The following is a 19,349-nucleotide window of genomic DNA, read 5'->3' as shown; positions in this document are numbered from 1 at the left end:
ATAATTTATACTTTGAAATATCTTACTAATTTAAGCGGATCAAGTGTTATAATCGTTTTACATTCTTGTCCATTTTCCCATTGCTTTATTTTGACACTCTTTTCTTTACTATTTTCCCATTAATTTGCTGATATAAGCAGCTGGTAAATTATTTTTTGTCACTGCTGCTTGTTGGCTATTTTAGTCAGAAACTTGTCTGTAATTCTCCAACTCCCATAAATACAACAATTGTGTTCTACTTTATATCTATAGTTTTGTCTTCACCAAAGAGGAGGCCGGGCTCCGCAGTATTAACTTCCAGTAAAATGGCATCTCTGGTTCTTTTGGTATTGGGTGACGGTTCAGAGAAATAACTGCACTGGACTCTGTGATGACTTAAAGTGCCAGGAGGCTTAGGCATCTGTCCTTAGAAAACTACCACATTAACTCCCTGCTTGGTGCAAGCCCCAGACTGGAATGGGTTTACTGTGATATAGAAATACCACAAAGGTCCAGTGTGACCCATATCATCTTGGTGCAGGTCAAAACTAAGTTGCATAGTTTTTCTTTGGGGGAGACAGCATGGGGGGCGGGGAGTGAGCTGGAGGGAAAAATGATCTGGATTTTACCTCTGAGACTCCCTGCATAACTTTGGACAAGTAACTAAACCTCTGCAAAATATGAGTTAGGGTCCTCACTGGGTACATGCAAGCATGTATGTGAAAGTCACATACATGAAGTGTCTAGCAGGCATCTACTAGACATTAACTTCCTTCCCTTATAGTAACGGTCTTTTGGCTCTACCTTTAAGATAGTAAAAAAACAAAGACAAAATAACCCATACTGATTAGTGCTCAGTCCACCGTTAATCATTCTGGTGCCTGTCATGCCTGATCTCTGATTTGCTCACCTTGGGGCCCCCTGATTTTTATAATCACAGAGTTCAAGGGGGTCTAAAATATTATCCAGGCTTCTAAGCAGGACCCTCCCTAATTTCACAAATATCTCACTTTTAATCCATTCAAATGATTAAAAGAAAAAACATATACACACACACATCAGTGTGATATTTGGTTCCAAATGACTGTGGGTTTACATTGTAGTTAAGACCCTAGTTCTAGAAACCATTCTAATTTCTCACAAAATAATTTATACTTTGAAATATCTTACTAATTTAAGGGGATCGAGTGTTATAATCTATTTACATTCTTATCCATTTTTCCATTGCTTTATTTTGACACTCTTTTCTTTAATATTTTCCCATTAATTTGCAGATTCCTAAATGATCTGCAAACTATGACCTACTTAGGCCCAAGAATCTCTAAAGGGACTTAAAATCACCACTGGTAATGCATGACATTAATTCAAAGTCCTTACAAACAAATTCCTACTGTCTAAATGACGCACTGAAGGGCCTTTCGCTCTTTACTCTGTGACTATGGTACATTACAGGCCTATCATACAACACTCCCTGAAATATGAGAACTGTAATCATATTCCTTCCATTAGGATTCTTTCCAGGAAAACAAAGTAGTATCATTGTTTATCAAAACCATCTATGTGTTAGTTAATATGAACTCACAACACAGCTTAATAGTAGGAAAAGAAAATGGTTTGGAGGGTCCGCTGTATATAATTATTTGCTATGGGGACCCGAGACAAGTTACTGAAACTCTCTGAGTTTAATTTTTTACATCTATAAATGAGTATATTATCATATAAAAATGTATATTTAAAGAATTAAATAATGCCCTAGCTGGTTTTTCCCAGTGGTTAGAGCACCAGTCCTTGGACTGACGGGTCCCGGGTTCAATTCCAGTCAAGGGCATGTACCTTAGTTGCAGGCTCAATTCCCGACCGTGGTCGGGGCACAGGCATGATACAACCAATCAATGTGAGAAACACATCTTACATCAATGTTTCTCTCTCTCTGTTTCTCCCCTCCCTTCCCTCACTCTAAAATAAAATAAAATAAGATAAATTGAAAAATATCCTTGAGTGAGGACTAACATACATACATATATACATACATAACTAAAATAATGTAAGACATTCAAAATAGTCACTATTGTCATCTCAGTAAAATAAAAAGGCTAAAAAGGAAAAGAAAAATACATACCATATTCACTGCATCTTGATCAAAAGGGTTCCACTCTATATTCTGAGGATAGTGGGCCAGAACCTTGGATTTGAATGTTCTTTTCAAAGGACTCTGGTCAAAATTTTCACCTATATCAAATAACAATTAGTTAACATCTAGAATTTCCTCAAAAGCATGCCATAGCTTTAGTTTTATTTTGTAGCCTTACTGACTGATGGTCCTGAAATCTAATTCAATTTCTACTTCTAACAGTCTGCACCGTAAAATTCTCAATGGACAAATGAAAAACAACAACAAAACAACCACCTGTAATAAAAGGTCTGCACTGAAGACTTGAATCCTGAATTTTAAAATCCTGGCTAGACAATTGATACTAAAAGTCAGATATGATATAATCCTTGCCGTAACCTAATTATTGTCCTCACTGCAATATGTAGTGGTAAAAATATCTATTTGGAAACATTTAATTTGTTAAAGAAACATCCTGAATTAAGCTGATCATACCTCTTACAATCCCGAAACTTTGTACATGGACAGACCCAATGCTACAGTACTCAAAAAAGGCAATGGGCTTAAATTTCCACAAAATTCTCTGGTACATGTGACTGCATCTCCAGGCTTTTACAAGAATTGACAGAATTAGAAACATCATTACTGAGTTGTCTAGCTTAGTAGACAAAACACACTGAACACACTAAACTCTGAAAAGAAACAATCTATTCTAAGCCAAATTCATCACCTGTCAAAAATCTGGAAAGAAAAGTAGACTAGTCTTTGATTGTTATATATAAGAAAATTTATTAATAGCTGTCAGCTCAGTTCTTCGATCAAATTCATTCCCATGAGACCTGTTACCTACAAATGCCTTAGTTTCATAAACTATTTTAATGTGGATGGATCTTAAATTCTCAATGTCAAAAAGTTGAGATTGAGAAAGTAGAAGACCTTGGAGCAACATTATTCTTTCTCCTGTGTTTTTTGTACTCTTAAAGTTTACTTTTTAAGCGCAAAACACAAGCTGTTATATCAAAAGATAAATGCCAGTTACCAGTATTTGTACCAGTAAGAATATCATAAAGCAATTTATGAGTCACACTTGGACATGTAGTCAGACTCCGTTTCCATTTTTCATAAAAATATTAAGATATGAATATTAACACATCTTTTAGTGCAAAACGGATCACAGAAGGAGAAAAAGCACACTCTAAAACAAACATGTCAAACTCGCCGCAACAAATATTTTTGCAGCCCATTCAATATAATGGTATGTAAGAAATGTTTTAATAAAAATTTTGTAACTTAGCTTTTACAATATCCTGTTATACATAATTATTAATAACAAACTACAACGTTCACTAATGACTAGATTACTATAATAGTGTTGCATTCATTTCCCTTACATGCCTTATGGTCGGGCCCACCATTTCTCTCCACTGATACTAGCAGTGAATATTTTAGCAGCCGATTGCCACATCATTAGTCTTGGACTGACTTGTTTGGGGTGCGCAACAGGAAATATTCCACTTTCAGAGAACAAGAAAAATAGGTTTATTTGTGTTACGCTTATTAATTTGTACAGTTATTCAGTGTCTGGTAAGTTAATGTTCAAGAAAAAATATTAATTTTTATTAAAAATGTTCTATTATTTTATGTTAACGACTACTCATTTATTTCAGCCCTTTGTATTCAGCATGTCTCTATTGAAACAAACTTACGTTTCTATGAAAATTGAAGCTTTTGTTTTTTGCGGCCCACATAAACTTAAACCTTGTTTATTTGGCCCGTGTTACCCTTTGAGTTTGACATGCTTGCTCTAAAATCTTGCTGGAGATTGCAATATAGTACCCAAGAGCTTTTTTGAATAAAGGCACATAATTTAAATAGACTTGCTGCAAGTAACCTACTGTTTCTTGGCTAATGATCATTTTCCTTTGGGTTTGTTCCTCTTACTTATTTAGACAAGCACTTCATCTTCCTACCCCATGTTTCCATCTTTTAAGAGATGGAGTAGAGAGCTTTCACTTCGAGAAGACAAAGATCAAAGGCATCCCTAAGGCAAGTTATCCATTTTTGCACCATACTTCTAAGGGTCTGTAAACATCGAAAAGTCCATGGGAAATAGTCCATGAGTCAATGTATCTGAAGAAAAGAGTTAGGGCTCAGAATGGTTTATTTTGGGAGGATGAATGCCATCTTTAAGCTAATACTATATTCTAGATTAGTCACTTCTTCATTTTAAAAAAAGGTTACTTTTTAGTTCACCTTAAGTCAGAGAAAAAAATAAAACAGACACTTTCTCCTGGTTCTAAAGGTCTATCTGCTGGCTGTGCTATTGACACAGCAACAGGACAGCCTCAGAAATATACAGCCACCAAGAAACGCTCTCCTTCGCCCACCCTCAAATTCCCCAAATGCTTGTTTTTATTATCCGTGAATGTAAATAAAATATGAAACACTGTGGGGCATAAGAAACAGCACATTCGCAGGACAGAACTCCTTGAAACACTTACCTTTTAATGACTCCTGCCTGAGTTCAGTTAAAATAGTAACATTATCCTCATTCATAAATGAAGTTATTAATGGGACAAAAGAAAAATCAGAAAAGTCACGACAGTGCCATTTTCAATATAACTGTTCTGCTCACTAAGGAACACCACACCCTCTTGAGGCCCAATTAATCACCAGAAGAGAGAGAAGGAAAACCACCTCCAGAGAGAAAAAATTCCACAAAAACAAAACCCAAAAAACTCATGAAACAGAAACTCAAATCTAACAAAAGAAAAACAGAATCATCGCCACCACCACCACCACCACCACCACCTCTCATTAGATTGCCAAAAAGGGGGTGGGGGCAATAGGAAAGATCATTGCTATATAAACAGCTGTCTTGGCAAATATGATTTTGAAGGAAATTAGGGGAATAAACAACTACGGAGAAATTCTGGTGACACTGTTAAGGATTTAGAAATGAGGGGGTTCAGCTATTCCTACTAGTACCAGTCGGAGAAGCAAACCTGGAGATGCCTTTTGGAGATGTGAGATGGGGGAATAACCTTATCTTCCCAATTTGAGCCCAGGTTTCAATAAACCTCTAACTTAGACTCTATTCCTAGGACTTAGCAGGAGAAATGAGTCAGTCTAAGAATTTGGATTCCCAGGAACTAGAAATTATATGTAAGCATCCTTGACTTAACTTAAAATCCACCTTCAAACATTATCCTGAAATGAACAAGGATTGTAAATTTGTGCAAATATTAATACCCCCCCACACTACAACTACATAAAGACTTAATTTCAAGTAATACTGTCAAGTAATCTCCTCCTAAACCTAGCTGCAATTAAGCTTTTCCCCCTAAAAAATAGGACATATCTGCCAAGAGAGCTTACAGGCTCATTAATAATTTTTTTCAAGGCTTGAAGGAAAGGCAATCTTAAAAAAAAATTAAGATGCAGAAGAGAGAATAGAAACAATAGGTACAAAACAATACCTATTTTTTGCCTGAGCAAAACTGAATAAAGAAACAGGTACGATGGGCTTGGGTGAATTAAAATAATGATGTCTAACACCTCAACTTTTTATTTTTACCTGAGGTCGTATTTGCAGCATCTTGGCTCCTGCCATGACGATCTGCTTCTAGCCATTGGTACAAAACTACATAATGTAACAGAAACAAAAAAGCTTTATGAACAAACAAAAAAGCAAAAAATTTGACTGTGAAGAATGGAAAATGAGAATAAAAAAATTAAACAAAAGCAATCAACATGAAACATCAACATCAATGGAATATAACTTCACACCAACAGTATACAGCTTATAAGCTAGTAACAAGAAAGGAAAGAGAATAGGTAATTATATTTTACTAGAGTCCCGATGACAAAATTTGTGCAAGGGCCTTGGCCCCCACCCCCGCTCACCGCCGCCGTGGGCCTCTGCCGCCTCTGCCTCGCCCTCTGCCTGCTGCGGCTTTGTCAGGAAGGACATCTGGTCTAATTAGCATATTATGCTTTTATTATTATAGATTGTAATTAGTGAAATGCTATTTAAACATCTATAACTGTTATTCAAATGGGGTAAAGCACACATTCTTTTCTTAATGGTAATTTGAAGAGAAATACCAGAAGAAAGCTTATGTTTCTACTGGAGGCCTGGTGCACAAATTTGTACATGGGTGGGGTCCAGCCAGCCTGCCCTGATCGGGGTGATCAGGCTGGGCCCGCCAGGAGGAGGGGCCGAGGGTAGTTGGCCAGCCGACTCCACCCCTTGGTCGAACTCCCAGTCAAGGGGACAATTTGCATATTACCCTTTTATTATATAGGATTATATAGGATAGTAAGAGATAACAAAATATGATAGTATGACTAAGTTAAAAATTACATCCCAACCTCTACACACCTATCAGAATGGCTGCAGTCCAAAAAACTGACTCGCTGACAAGTATGCAAGTGACAGAACTCTCATAAATTGCTGGTGGAAATGCAAAATGGTACACAGCCACTCTGGAAGACAGTTTGGCAGCTTCTTACAAGGCTAAACATAGTCTCATCATATGATCCTACAGCCTCAGTATAATCTGGAGAAAAACATCAAATTCCAAGAGGAGGAATCTACAATCTACCTCATGAATACTTGTCAAAACCGTCATGATTATCAAAGACAAGGAAAGTCTGGGAAACTGTCATAGCCAAGAGGGGTCTCGGAGACGTGACGACTGACTGAGTGCGGTACATTGGCTGGGATCCTCCAACACCGAAAGACACTAAGTAAACACTAAGGAAATCTGAACAGAGTACAGACCTTGGTTAATAATGTATCAAAATTGATTAATTAATTGTAACACATGCATCATACTGCTAGAAGATGCTAATGATAGGGAAGACTACATGTGTGGACGAGGGGTGAGGGGTGTAGGAACTATGTACTATCTCCATTTTTCTGTAAATCTAAGACTGCTCTGAAAATCACATTTGTTTTAAAGATTACATTCCAACATTTCAGGTAAGGACAGAAGCATATAAGTATATTCGATATTATAAGAAGTCTACCTTGTGTAAATCACTATGCAAGCGTAAGCTGAAGTTTGCTCTGTACCAAGATTCCACTTTAATCAACTATCCTCCTAAGCACTTTCTACGAAGAAGTGACAACTTTGGGAGGAAAGTTTACTAGAACGAGGACCAGGCTATGAAAGAATCCACACCAGAGCTCCATAACTGAGCGGCGCTAAAGAGTGTGAGGGCAGGATTGGGGGGATGAGAGGACATTGGGGGGATAAGGACACATTTGTAATATCTTAATCAATAAAGGGAAAATAAATTAAAACAAAAACAAACCAAAAAAACTTCTGGACACCATGCTGATGTAGCTCAGCGGTTGAGCGGCGACCCAGGAGGCCACTGGTTGATTCCCAGTCAGGGCACATGCCGGGGTTGTAGGCTCAGTCCCCTGTGAGGGGCGTGCAGGAGGCAGCTGATCGATGATGTTTCTCTCTCATCGATATTTCTATCTCTTTATCCCTCTCCCTTCCTCTCTCTCTAAAAAAAATCAATGAAAACGTGTGTTTTTTAAAAAAACAAAACAGGGGGGTGGGGGGGGGGGGCTGGAAGGGGTAATGGGGGGGGAGGGAGACACATAATACTTTCAACAATAAAGATTAAAAAAAAAAAAACAAAGAAAAAAACCTTCTGGATGTTTTTATGGGTTACCTAATGTCTACAGCTTTTCGTCATCTTTGCTGAGATGTCAGAGTCTCCTTTAAAGAGTCCAACAATGCAGGGTCCTCAAGGCTGGGGGAAGCTGCCTATGGGCTCCGGAACTGACGGAGTAAAGGAAAGACTAAAGACACCCTGAAGTCACCAAGGAGGTTATTTGGATCCTTAGGGACAGTCAGGACTGGGAACTGACTTCCACCATCAGGGACAGAGGCTCAAAGCAGACAGACCTGGGAACAGCCTCACACATCCCCCGTGTGACATGTGCCGTCCCTGGCTGAGGGGGCCGTGAGGCACACAGTCATCTCCTCCAGGACTCTGCACTCCTCTGGGAGGCAAACAACTGGTACTGGTACTGACATGAAAGAATTCAAGAAGCACCACACTCATTAAATACACAGTACAGGTGTTTCCTCTTTCTAGTTTGCAGGAATAATGACTACTCGTTAGAGGAGAGCGTAGTAGTATCAGAACATGACACAAAAATCTCCCCATTTGGCCCTAGCTGGTTTGGCTTACTAAAAGTGGATAGAGCGTCTGCCTGTGGACAGAAAAGTCCCAGGTTCGATTCCAGTCAAGGGCACATGCCCCGGTTGCGGGCTCAATCCCCAGTGTGCGGTGTGCAGAAGGCAGCCAATCAATGATTCTCTCTTATCATTGATGCTTTTGTTTCTCTCCCTTTCCCTTTCTCTCTGAAATCAATTAAAAAATATTAAAAAGAAATCTCCCCATTTGGAAAAGCAAGCATCACTCTTACAAAAATGAGACACAAAGTAGGGAAAATAATCCACTAACCGGTCTAACAGAATAGGCTCTTATCTGAAACCCACTGGGCCCTGATTAAGGGGAAAACTCTTGGCTGTGTTCAGGGTATCACTAGGAATATTACCATTCGTTCCAATTACTTTAAAGAGCCCTTGTTTCTGATTTCATCAGAGAAAAAGAAAACAAAATAATAATGAAAGTCGTTCCAGGTCCATCTACTCTGACCAGTGATACAGAGAATTGTAAGCAATGACGTGCGACTGCCGAGCACACCCCTCTTCTCACTGTGGCTGGGAGCATGAGATCTGGCCTTTTGGTGGCTCCATGCTTCCTCTCAACTGGCACTGGGAGTGGGACCCAACCCCAGCTCCCAGCTCCTAGCCCCTAGCCACTGCTGAGGGTTCTATAGCCTGTGCATGAGGCCACAGGTAGAGAGGGATCTGTGAGATGAGTGAACTTGGAGCTGCATCTCAGCCAGGCGGCCCTGTTACAGACTTCTTCACTTACCTCCTCTCCAAACCTTCTCACCCCTAGGGCCTCAGTGAGTTCCCTCCCTCATTATCCATTTCCACCACAGACTTCTGCCACCGTGCTTCTCTGCAAAGCAAGGTCAAGTCTCACAATATTTCCCTATCTGCCTGTCCCTGAAGGATACCACAGAAGCCTAGATGTTTTCTAAAAAGTCTGCTGATAGAAAGAAAAGGAAAATAGATAGGAAGTTTAAAAAGGTAATTAATCTCTTCTGCCCTGTCCCTTTTTCATTTTGCTCCTTTTCTCTCTAGAAGGGAAGTTAAAACACATACAAAAGAACACACACACACACACACACACACACACACACGTAATAAGTGGTGGACAAAATATTCAGAGTGAAAATGTTTCCCCAGCACTTTGATAAAGGCGAGGGGAGGAAATGGAGAACTCTGGATGCTGCCCATGAAGTCCATGCTGAGGGGGAAGGGAGAGGATGTGGTGGTGAGGTAATTCTTCTCCTTCGTATGTCTATCCACACAGGTTTGCAAAGACTCAGCCTGAACTGGCATGAGCTGGAGTTGGGAGACAAAATACCGAACAAGCAGTGAGTCCTATAAGACAGACTGACTAGGGAAAGAGAAATGGGGAGGCATGCGGAAGGTTACAGGTTGGAAACTAAAATGAAGGGGCATGACTGTGCATTCACCGGTACATGAGTCGTTCTTATATCACAGTGGGCTGTCCTCTTCCAAGCAGACTCCCCCGGAGGCACACTTATCATTTATTCTGATGATTCTGGCACTGATTCTGGCACTATTTTTTAAATATATTTTATTGATTTTTTACAGAGAGGAAGGGAGAGGGACAGAGAGTTAGAAACATCGATGAGAGAGAAACGTCGATCAGCTGCCTCCTGCACACCTCCTACTGGGGATGTGCCCGCAACCAAGGTACATGCCCTTGACCGGAATCAAACCTGGGACTTTTCAGTCCGCAGGCCAACGCTCTATCCACTGAGCCAAACCAGTTAGGGCTTCTGGCACTATTTAACTCATCGCTGAGCAGGCAGCATGGAAGTAGAGGCCTGATAATCACCATCCCAGTTAACACATAGAGTTTACTATATGGCATTGTTATTCCATGTGCTCTACATATATCAGCTCATTCCATCATCATAATTATTCGATAAAGTAGGTACTATTACTGTCCTCAGATACAGAAACAGAGGCACAATAAGTTTAACTAACTTGTCCAATGTTAGACAACCAGAAAATTCAAACCTAAGCAATCTGACTCCAGAATTTGTGCTCTTAATTCTACATCTGAGGTCATCTCGGGAAAAGATATTTCAGGCAGGGGGAGAAGCAAGTGCAGAATCCATGAGGCAGAGATGAGCTTGTCATGGTTGAGATGCAGCAAGAGGCAAGCACAGAAGATGTCAGAGAGGTGGCCAGGAGTCAGATAAAACAGGCGCCTGGGAATGGTGAGAACTTTCGATTTTATGCTACGTATTATGGGAAGTAACTGCAGCGTTTTAAACAGAGAAGGGAATTTGTTTTAGAGGGATCACCCTGGCAGCTGAGAGAACAGACTGTAGTGGGTCAAAGTGAAATAAAAAGACCTACCAGGAGGCTTCTGCAATAATCCAGGCAAGAGATGATGGCAGAATGGATTAGGGAAATAGAGTTAGGGTGGTGGGAAGTAGGAAGATTCTAAATAATTCTGAAGGCATAAAAGATATGATTTGCTGACAGATTAGATGTGAGAGAAAGGAGTTGTCAAGAAGGATATCATGATACTACAATTTTCGGTCTGAGCACCTGGAAGAAGTGTAGCTATTTACTGAAAAGAGCAGCAAAGGTAAAGGTGGGGGTTTTGGATTTTGTGTGTGGGGGTGTCAGAGGGTTGGAATGCGAATTCATTTTGAATATGTTAGGTCTAAGATACCTATTCGATATCCAAGTGAAATTTTTGAGTAAGCATTTAGATATATGAATTTAAAATTCAGGGGGAGCCCTGGCTGGTGTGGCTCAGTTGGTTGGGCATCGTCCCATGCACCAAGATGTTGCTGGTTCAATTCCTGGCCAAGGGCACATGCCCAGGTTGCAGGCTTGATCCCAAGTAGGGGACATGCAGGAGGCAGCCAATCGATGTTGCACTCTCACACCGATGTTTCTATCTCTCTCACCCTTCCTCTCTCTCTAAAAATCAATAAACTATTCTTTACAAAATAAAATTCAGGGGGAAAGCCAGAAATTCAGGGGTGAATATCAAACAGATGGTATTTAACATCACAGGGTTGGATAAGATCACCTAGGAAATGAATGTAGATGAAGACAGCAAGGCCAGGGTTAGAGCTCCAGGGGACTCACATAACAGTAAGAGGTTGGGGAGAGGATGAGGAACTGGCAAAAAGGTAAATGAGAAAAAGCAGCCAGTAAGAGGGAGAAAAAAATGAAAAAACAAACAGAAGCACGGCTATCGTGGAAGCGAAGTAAAGGAAATGTTTTAACAAGGAGGAAGCTGATAATGTGAAAAGAGGTTTCTGTGGAGTGGTGGGGTGAAAACCTGTGTGGAGTTGTCCAAGAAAGAACAAGAGAGGAACTAGAGGCAGAAAGTACAAACAACTCTTCCGAGGGGTTTTGCTGGAAAGACGAGACCTGGAGGATGACACTGGACAAGAATATGGCGTGGAGGGAAGGGTCCTGGGTTTGTTTTTTAAAGATAGGAGATAGTAACTCATTCAAGTAAATTTCCAGTGTGCCTACAGTGTGCCAGGAGCTCAGGACAAAGACCGTCCAATTCTAATTAGGCACCAGGCATCCTACCACCAAGCACACAACACAACAGTGGATTATTTCATTGCAAAAATCACCTCACCACAGTCCTCTGATAAGGAGAAAGAAACAAAGCAAGTGTTTTGCTCCTAATCCGTGCTTGTCATACTGTCAGTGTAGGTAGCTAGATATTAACGAAGGAGAGAAGTAAAGGAAACCAAACAGTATTAAGCATAATAAACTGGGGAACGGAATCGGACAATTAGCCTGCTTGCTTCACTAGGAAATTACAGCTTCACACACTCCCCAGGGCATCCTCTACCCTGGGAACCTAACCCTCCATAGCCAGCAGGAAGGACCATTATGGGGAGGAATAAAAACAGCAGGAGAGAGTCCTCTTCTGGGCACATGGGCAGTAGGAGCCAAGATGGTGTGTGTGTGCGGGGGGGGGGGGGGGGGGGGGGGCGGGGGATGTGCTCCTACTCTGAGGCATGCGCAGTAGGAACTAAGACATGCCCACAGAGGCCTGTCAGTTTAGCCTCGAAAAAAGATAGGATTGGATAAGGGACACAGCCCCCACCCCTCCCAAGATTTAGGAAATAAATTGGTTAAGGGCAGTCCCAGCGCCAGCCTGGGAAAGATTAGGAAGTTAATGGGTTGGTTTGAAAGGATGCCTGGTTCTTCCCAAGCCTGAGACAACATAACCCAAGCTTCAGAAGGTATTCTCTCGAAAGGGGGAGATATCCGTAACACCATGAACAATAACAAATACATAAAAAAAATGTTCTCTCTTCCTCTGGTTTGTTGGTTTGTGCCATTTTCTCTCCCTAGTGTTAGAAATAAGGCGAGCCCCTCAAGTCAGGGGTCCTGGTAGAACACAAAACATACTCGGGAGCCGACAGCAAGGCAAACATCTTTACTTCTGCGTAGAAGGGTGCGCACACATGGTCCGGAAGTCCCCGCACCGAGCAGGTGGCTGCTCGAGGATTTATAGCCCCGACACACGTGACCTGTCCCTTGCTCTTGATTGGAGTCCAGGCGCACAGACTTTCGTGACTGGCTAATTCAAAGGGAGGGGATGGCCTTTGCTGTTTCAGGATGGTGGCCCCCAGGGGAGCTGCAAGCCATGCGGCCAACATGGCAGCTGCCAAGTCACGCAGTCCAAAATGGCCCTGTCTACACTGTTCTTTGACAGAAAAGATGACTGTTTACTCTCACAACAGCAGTCACGTGCCCCTAGCAGCTGCCAGGACAGGGCACAGGGCACAGGGCACCGGCTGCAGGACAGAAGCTAAGCCAGCTGGGTGAGGACAGGGAGAGACGGGACTGAATGAGCCAATGGTGCAGCGCACCTGGGCACTGGCCCTGTTTCCGGGCCTGAGGAAGACAAGGCTGCGCTTCTTCAGAGCAGAAGGAGCTAAACCCAGGATAGTGCTTTGGTTCACTTCAGCTTCAATAAGCCTTCCCACTACTCTACACCCTCCCTTACTGGTCTCCAGAATGTTTTCCTTGCGACTCGGTGAGAGAACCCCATTTCCACTGGCAATAACACTATCCCTTTTATAATAAAATAAGAAACAAACTTTTAAAGTCATTGAAGTATTGTAACTGGCATCATGAAACTCTCTACAGTGGTTCTCAACCTATGGGTCTCGGCCCCTTTGGAGGTTGAATGACCCTTTCACAGGGGTTGTCTAAGACCATCCTGCATATCCGATATTTACATTACGATTCATACAGTAGCAACATTACAGTTATGAAGTAGCAACGAAAATAGTTTTATGGTTGGGTCAACCATGGGCCAGAAGGTTGAGAACCACTGCTGTAAGAGGAAAGGTTCCATAACTTTCTAGGTTAATACTCAAATAAATACCAGGTGTTCATCAGTGCTTAATAGGTGATTTTCATTACTTTGAAGAATATATAAGTGATTTTCAAATAATAATTATAGCCAAGAAAGCAAGGTTCTAGTTCTGGTTGAATATCTGGGGTCTAGTAGCGTAGGACAAATCACAATTTCTTGAAGGTTCCCTCACATATAAAATATGAATATTTCATTACTATAATAACAATGCATTAGTAATATTATTAGATATCTATCTTATGAGATTCACTTATCCAATTATTTGTGTGAAAGCATATTAATGTTATTATTCATGTTGCACTTTGTGATATGTAAAACAAATCTCCCCTATTGTTAAAGGACTTATTCTCTGCCGAAGAGACTCCCAGAGAGACACCTGTTGCCTTTCAGGAACAAAGGAAAGTCACCTACAAATAAAATATTCATATCTGACAAGTTATACTATAGAGCTAGACTTCTAAGATGATTCAAATTGAAACTTTTCTGCTGCATGACTCAAAGAAGCAGCTATTTGCACACAAGTTAAAACAGACCTTTTCCTCCATTTCCATTCATTACTTTTCGCTGACAATACTCTCTCACACACACATACAAAAAATTTACCAAGGGAGTCAGAAACACAAGCAACTCAATTTAGTTCACACAGGGGTACCAATCAATATGTTTCCTCTTACCCGCTTTTGAAAAATCCTACTTTAGAAATCAACAAAGTTCTCTAAAAAAGAAAGATATAAATTACAAGGCAGGGAAGGGGTGCATTTATTTCACTAACATGGTCTATGCCAGTGGTTGGCAAACTCATTAGTCAACAGAGCCAAATATCAACAGTATAACGACTGAAATTTCTTTTGAGAGCCAAATTTTTTAAACTTAAACTATATAGGTAGGTACACTGTTATTAACTTAATTAGGGTACTCCTAAGGCTTAGGAAGAGCCACACTCAAGGGGCCAAAGAGCCACGTGTGGCTCGAGAGTCGCAGTTTACCGACCACGGGTCTATGCAATTTTATTCTAACAGCAAAATAGGGCAAAATAATGTTAGTAACAAGATTCACTGGGAAGATAACCTTCCTTTAAGAGATCACTCAAGAGGAACTGAGAAGGAATTACAATCTGCACACCCTCACACAACTCTACCAAGTTCGGGGTCAACATCTTCAATGTCCAGATCGAGAGACTGAAACTCAAGAGAGGCTGAGAAATTCGCCCAAAGTCACACCACTGGGAAGCAGCAGAAATGTGAAGAAACCAGGACCAGCTGCCTCAAAGCCCCATCTCCTCACCCCTGGACTGCTGCCCACAGGACACAGCACAGCAGCCATAGGGGATCTCTCTCAGTCACAGAGCTGACCAAACCCCACGTCCTTGCAGGAGTGAGGTCAAACTCCCAGGCACCTCCACATCCACTCACGGAACCAGATTAACCTCTCCAGGAGCACTGAGCAGTGGAGGGTATAATTCAAAGTAAAAATAACTCAAAAGCATAAAGTTCAGAACTGACATATATAATAAAAGCAGAGGAAGAGCTTCTAAGAAAAAAAAATCTAAAGACCATTTTCAGCTCTCACTCTACTTGGCCTTTCTATAGCACTTGACACTCAAATCTCCTTGTTCCCTTGTGTTCTGTGACACAGTCTCTTCAAGTTATTTTATGTCAATGATCACTACAACAGTCTCTGCAGTGGTACGTGTTTATCTTATTCCTTTGTTGGACAAAGGTATTATGAGATGGTTACCCTAGTGGGTAAAGGGTACCGTCTGCCTCTCTTGAAGGAGGTGGACACTCCCACTGTTAATCATCTTGAGAACATACAGCTTATGACATGACGAGAAGATAGGAGAGATGGAACCTGGACCAACATGAAGGCACTCTTTCCTGTCTCTAGCCCTTACTCCTCTGAGCCTAGACGACAGGCATATGCAGTCCAGACATGCTTAACCACTCCCCGCACTTGTGGGAGGAAAAGAACCTCTGCTGTGTGCAGGCAGATCCTGGCTTCAGCAAAGAGGCAAGCCTGCCCCTGGGAACGAACTCAACTCTGTAAAGGGCCCCAAATGACCAAATGATTCTGTGAGCAGCGAAAGCAGCCACATACATAGTCTCCTAAACTGGTTATGTTACTTTCCAATTAGGATTTCCTCCTGTTAATCTGGAAGAACTCTGTGAAGTCTTATACTCTCAGCTGTAAGAAGTGAGAGGCCAGCACAGTGGAGAGAGCTGTACTCCCCAAAACCAGCACAGTGGTAGCAGCAATGACTGGTGAGATTCCCAAGTGGTAGCAAGATCTGGGGTTGGAAAGTCCAGCTGCCCGTATCCAAGCTGTTATTTCCTCTTTTCCACTAATTCGTATGGACTGAGCAGTTATTAAGGGAGCTTGCTGTTACCTCCATGGGTTCCTCTTTTTCTAGTGCTCCCTATATATCTGTGTTCCACTGGGCTCTGTCTGCTCATTTTTTCTTACTCTACACACTCCAACAGCCTCCACTACCCACCTATACAAATGACTTTCCAATATATACCCTAGCCCAGGGGTGGGCAAACTTTTTGACTCGAGGGCCACAGTGGGTTCTTAAACTGGACCGGAGGGCCGGAACAAAAGCATGGATGGAGTGTTTGTGTGAACTAATATAAATTCAAAGTAAACATCATTACATAAAAGGGTACAGTCTTTTTTTTTTTTTTAGTTTTATTCATTTCAAACGGGCAGTAGTTTGCCCACGGCTGCCTGATCAGTCATCTCCCCAGGTCAACATTCCAAGTGCCTACTGCAAATATTTATCACAAACTGTTAAAAATTAAAAGTCAAGGTACCCTAAACTGAACTCTGTATGTGTTCCTGAGGCTACCTCTTTTCTCTCTATTCCTTGTGCCAATTAATAATACCAAGATCCACCTGAACCAAAATTTAGAATTTACTCTCTCTTCTCTTGAAAAAGGCTGAGGAAAATAAAATGGAATGGGAGAAGTCTCTTCTAGCATACAAAGTGTTTTCTGTAATAAGGGGGGTTCAGTATTCTCTAATGTGGAGAATGAGGCTTAGCTTTTCTGCTCCTGAAGCGTGAATGTAGAATGACTAAGCCATACGTGACCTTGGGTAAACGACTCAGTCTTTCTGTGTTTCCCAGGAGGAAAATGGCAGTGATGAGTAAAGTTATGTCATAAAAATGTGTCATAAATAGTGTAAAGGTTTTATCAAAATCCTCCTCCAAATGTCAGGAAAAGTGAGCACAACAGCAAGCGTGTTTAACAGCGTTCTTGATTTCCAGAGTTAGCTCTCCACTTGCTGGCATCCCTTTTTCATTAACCACCACCCACACCGAACTTCTCAGTAATATGAATCTATTACTAGGTACTGGTTTGTGGTTGGAAGAAATGCCCTTTAGTTACTAATGTAAGACAACATAAGCAGTATTTCCAATAAACACTGTAAAAGCCAGAAAAAAAATATTTGTTCATACATGTGGGGGTATGAGGGTGTCTGAATAGAAGGTAACGCTGAATTAAATACGATACATACATCATTATAACCCAAAGCCCACAGTTTACGATAGGGTTAACGCTTGGTGATGTATATGCTGGGGGTGTTGACAAATGTATAATGGCATGTATCCACCATTATAGCATGGTATAGAACACTGTCACTGCCCTAAAAATCCTCTGTGCTCTGCCTACTCATCCCTCCTCGCCCTCCAACTCCTGGCAACCACTTATCTTTGTATTGTCTCCATAGTTTTGCCTTTCCCAAAGAGTATATGGTTGGAATCATACAGTATAAAGTCGTTTCAGGTTGCCTTCTTTTATTTAGTAATATACATTTGAGGTTCCGCCATGTCTTTTGGTGGATTATAGCTCATTTCTCTTTAGCACCAAAAAACGATATTCCATTGTCTAGATGTGCCACAGTTTACTTATCCATTCACCTACTGAAGGCTACCTTGGCTGCTTCCAAATTTGGCAATATGAATAATGCTGCTAGAAACATCTCTGTGTAGGTATTTGTGTGGATATGAGTTTTTAAATCCTCTGGATAAATATCAAGCAGTATGACTGATGGATCATACAGTATGTTTCGCTTTGTAAGAAACTGTCACACTGTCTTCCAAAGTGGCTGTAGCACTTTGCTTCCCCACTGGCAATGAATGAGAGCTCTTAAATGTTTACTAATTTACTTAAATAGTATATTTATGTTGTCAGCCTCAGTGACAGTGGCTGTCATCATTACAGCTACTTTTTGAGTCATTAACACATGACTATATTGATTATAAAGGGTTATAAATAATAGTTATAATATTATATAATACTAGAGGTCCAGTGCACTAATTCGTGCATGGGTGGGGTCCAGCCGGCCCGCCCCGATTGGGCTGATCAGGCCGGGTCAGCTGGGGGGAGGGGCCTCGGGCAGTTGGCCAGCCAGCCCCGCCCCCTGGTTGAACTCCTGGTCAAGGGAACAATTTGCATATTAGCCTTTTATTATATAGGATATATAAACTCAGGAATGACATATCTATATATTTACCTAAGTGACAGCAAAAATGGTCTAATCTGCAGGATACAGAATGGGTTTTCTTAATTAAGAATCACAAATTCACCTTAACCGGTTTGGCTCAGTGGATAGAGCATCAGCCTGCGGACTCAGGGGTCCTGGGTTCGATTCTGGTCAGGGGCATGTACCTTGGTTGGGGGCACATCCCCAGCAGGGAGTGTGCAGGAGGCAGCTGATCGATGTTTCTCTCTCATTGATGTTTCTAGCTCTCTATCCTTCTCCCTTCCTCTCTGTAAAAAAATCAATATTATTTAAAAAAATAAAAATAAAAATCATCATTCTCCCCTTTAAAAAAAAAAAAGAATCACAAATTCTTTGACTCACAATAGGCAGAGTTCTTAGAGACCAGAGAGGGAATCACTTCCAACACCCCACCTGGCAATTTCTCTAGCTCAGAGTAGTACAACCATTCACCCTGTGGCTCACGTCACAATGCTAGAGTCACCCTGACTACTCCTTCCCTCCTACTCCCCACATCTGATCAGTCACTTCATCCTACTGATTTACCCATTTTTCTTAAATCTATCCAACTCTCTCCATTCCCACTGCCACTGTAATAGCCCAATCCAATCTCATCTCTCATCTGAATTATTACAAATGTCATCACCTTTTAACTGCCTCCAGGCTTATTCCTGCCAATTCCTACTCCATAAAGTAGCCAAGAAATCTTTCTAAATACAAATCGGATGTTACTCTCCTTCAAAACCCTTCAATAGTGCTTCATTATCCTAAGGATAAATCGCAAATTCCTTAGCATAGCTTCAGAATGTTTCACAATCTAACTGCTTATGCCTTAGCCCTTACCGTGGAATTTTCCATATCCTTTGTATTCTGTGCTCCAGCCATGCAGAAATCACTAGCTGTTCACCATATGTACTATGCTCTCTCAAATTAGCCTACTTTTACATATGCTGTTCTTTCTACCATAAACATTTCTTCTAGCATTGCCGCACCCCTTTGCCCCCATCCCACCTGCAAATTCTTGGCCATCCTTCAGATCTAAGCTTATAGTCATTTCCTCTGGAAAAGCTTGCTGCTCTATGAGGGTAAGCGTAATATCTTGTTCACTACTGAACCCCAGAGCCTACACAGTACCTAGTAAATAAATATAAATTCAAGGACCATTTACTAAGTA

The 19,349-nt window shown here is 41.3% G+C and overlaps 1 protein-coding gene across 3 annotated transcripts in view; it reads right to left on the bottom strand.

Moving 5' to 3' along the window:
* The window catches only part of DENND5B (DENN domain containing 5B), a 169,699-nt gene that overhangs the window by 87,810 nt on the left and 62,540 nt on the right, over window positions 1–19,349 (bottom strand). For 2 of the 3 annotated variants that reach the window (XM_070410481.1, XM_070410479.1), the window contains exons 2-3: window positions 5,667–5,732; window positions 2,099–2,208 (exon numbers count right to left, since the gene is read on the bottom strand). In XM_070410481.1, coding sequence (XP_070266582.1) covers window positions 2,099–2,208; window positions 5,667–5,732 — 176 coding nt within the window. The remainder of the gene's footprint in view (window positions 1–2,098; window positions 2,209–5,666; window positions 5,733–19,349) is intronic. The other variant, XM_070410480.1, reaches the window with a different exon arrangement.

This window comes from Myotis yumanensis, unplaced genomic scaffold, assembly GCF_028538775.1.
Source record: "Myotis yumanensis isolate MYYU_CA2020_CCGP unplaced genomic scaffold, mMyoYum1.0.hap1 SCAF_3, whole genome shotgun sequence".
NCBI classification, from domain to species: Eukaryota; Metazoa; Chordata; class Mammalia; order Chiroptera; family Vespertilionidae; genus Myotis; species Myotis yumanensis.
The sequence above is the reverse complement of the archived record's forward strand: the minus strand, read 5'-3'. Positions and strand labels throughout refer to the sequence as shown.